The 334-nt window shown below is 38.9% G+C and overlaps 1 protein-coding gene across 1 annotated transcript in view; it reads right to left on the reverse strand.

Annotated features, from left to right (window-relative positions):
• LOC119593679 (carbohydrate sulfotransferase 11-like) overlaps positions 1 to 334 on the reverse strand; it is a 7331-nt gene that overhangs the window by 4765 nt on the left and 2232 nt on the right. The window contains exon 3 of the mRNA XM_037942636.1: positions 113 to 229. Coding sequence (XP_037798564.1) covers positions 113 to 229 — 117 coding nt within the window. The remainder of the gene's footprint in view (positions 1 to 112; positions 230 to 334) is intronic.

Here is a 334-nt window from a genome sequence, read left to right on the forward strand (position 1 = left end):
ATCCGCGGTTGTATGTATGTGTTCGTATGTGTTTGTGTTAATTACATCCTAATTAATTGTATGGAGAGTGTATCGCATATGAACATGAAAAACTCGTTATCTGAACAATTACCAATGTCCGTTCCAGGTGCCGGTCTTGTGCGTGTGAACCACATGCGATAAGAAATGAGAAAATAACACTTGTGGCTTGAGCAGGCGATAGAGTCCTTCATACACCGTTAAATCGTACCTGCGTTCGGGGAGAAATAACATAGAAATGGTTATGTGGTGAAATCTTCCGAAAAATATGAATATTTCATGCACGTTATTAGTAGTGAGATAAGTAACGTGTTTC

Source organism: Penaeus monodon, chromosome 32 (genome assembly GCF_015228065.2).
Source record: "Penaeus monodon isolate SGIC_2016 chromosome 32, NSTDA_Pmon_1, whole genome shotgun sequence".
NCBI classification, from domain to species: Eukaryota; Metazoa; Arthropoda; class Malacostraca; order Decapoda; family Penaeidae; genus Penaeus; species Penaeus monodon.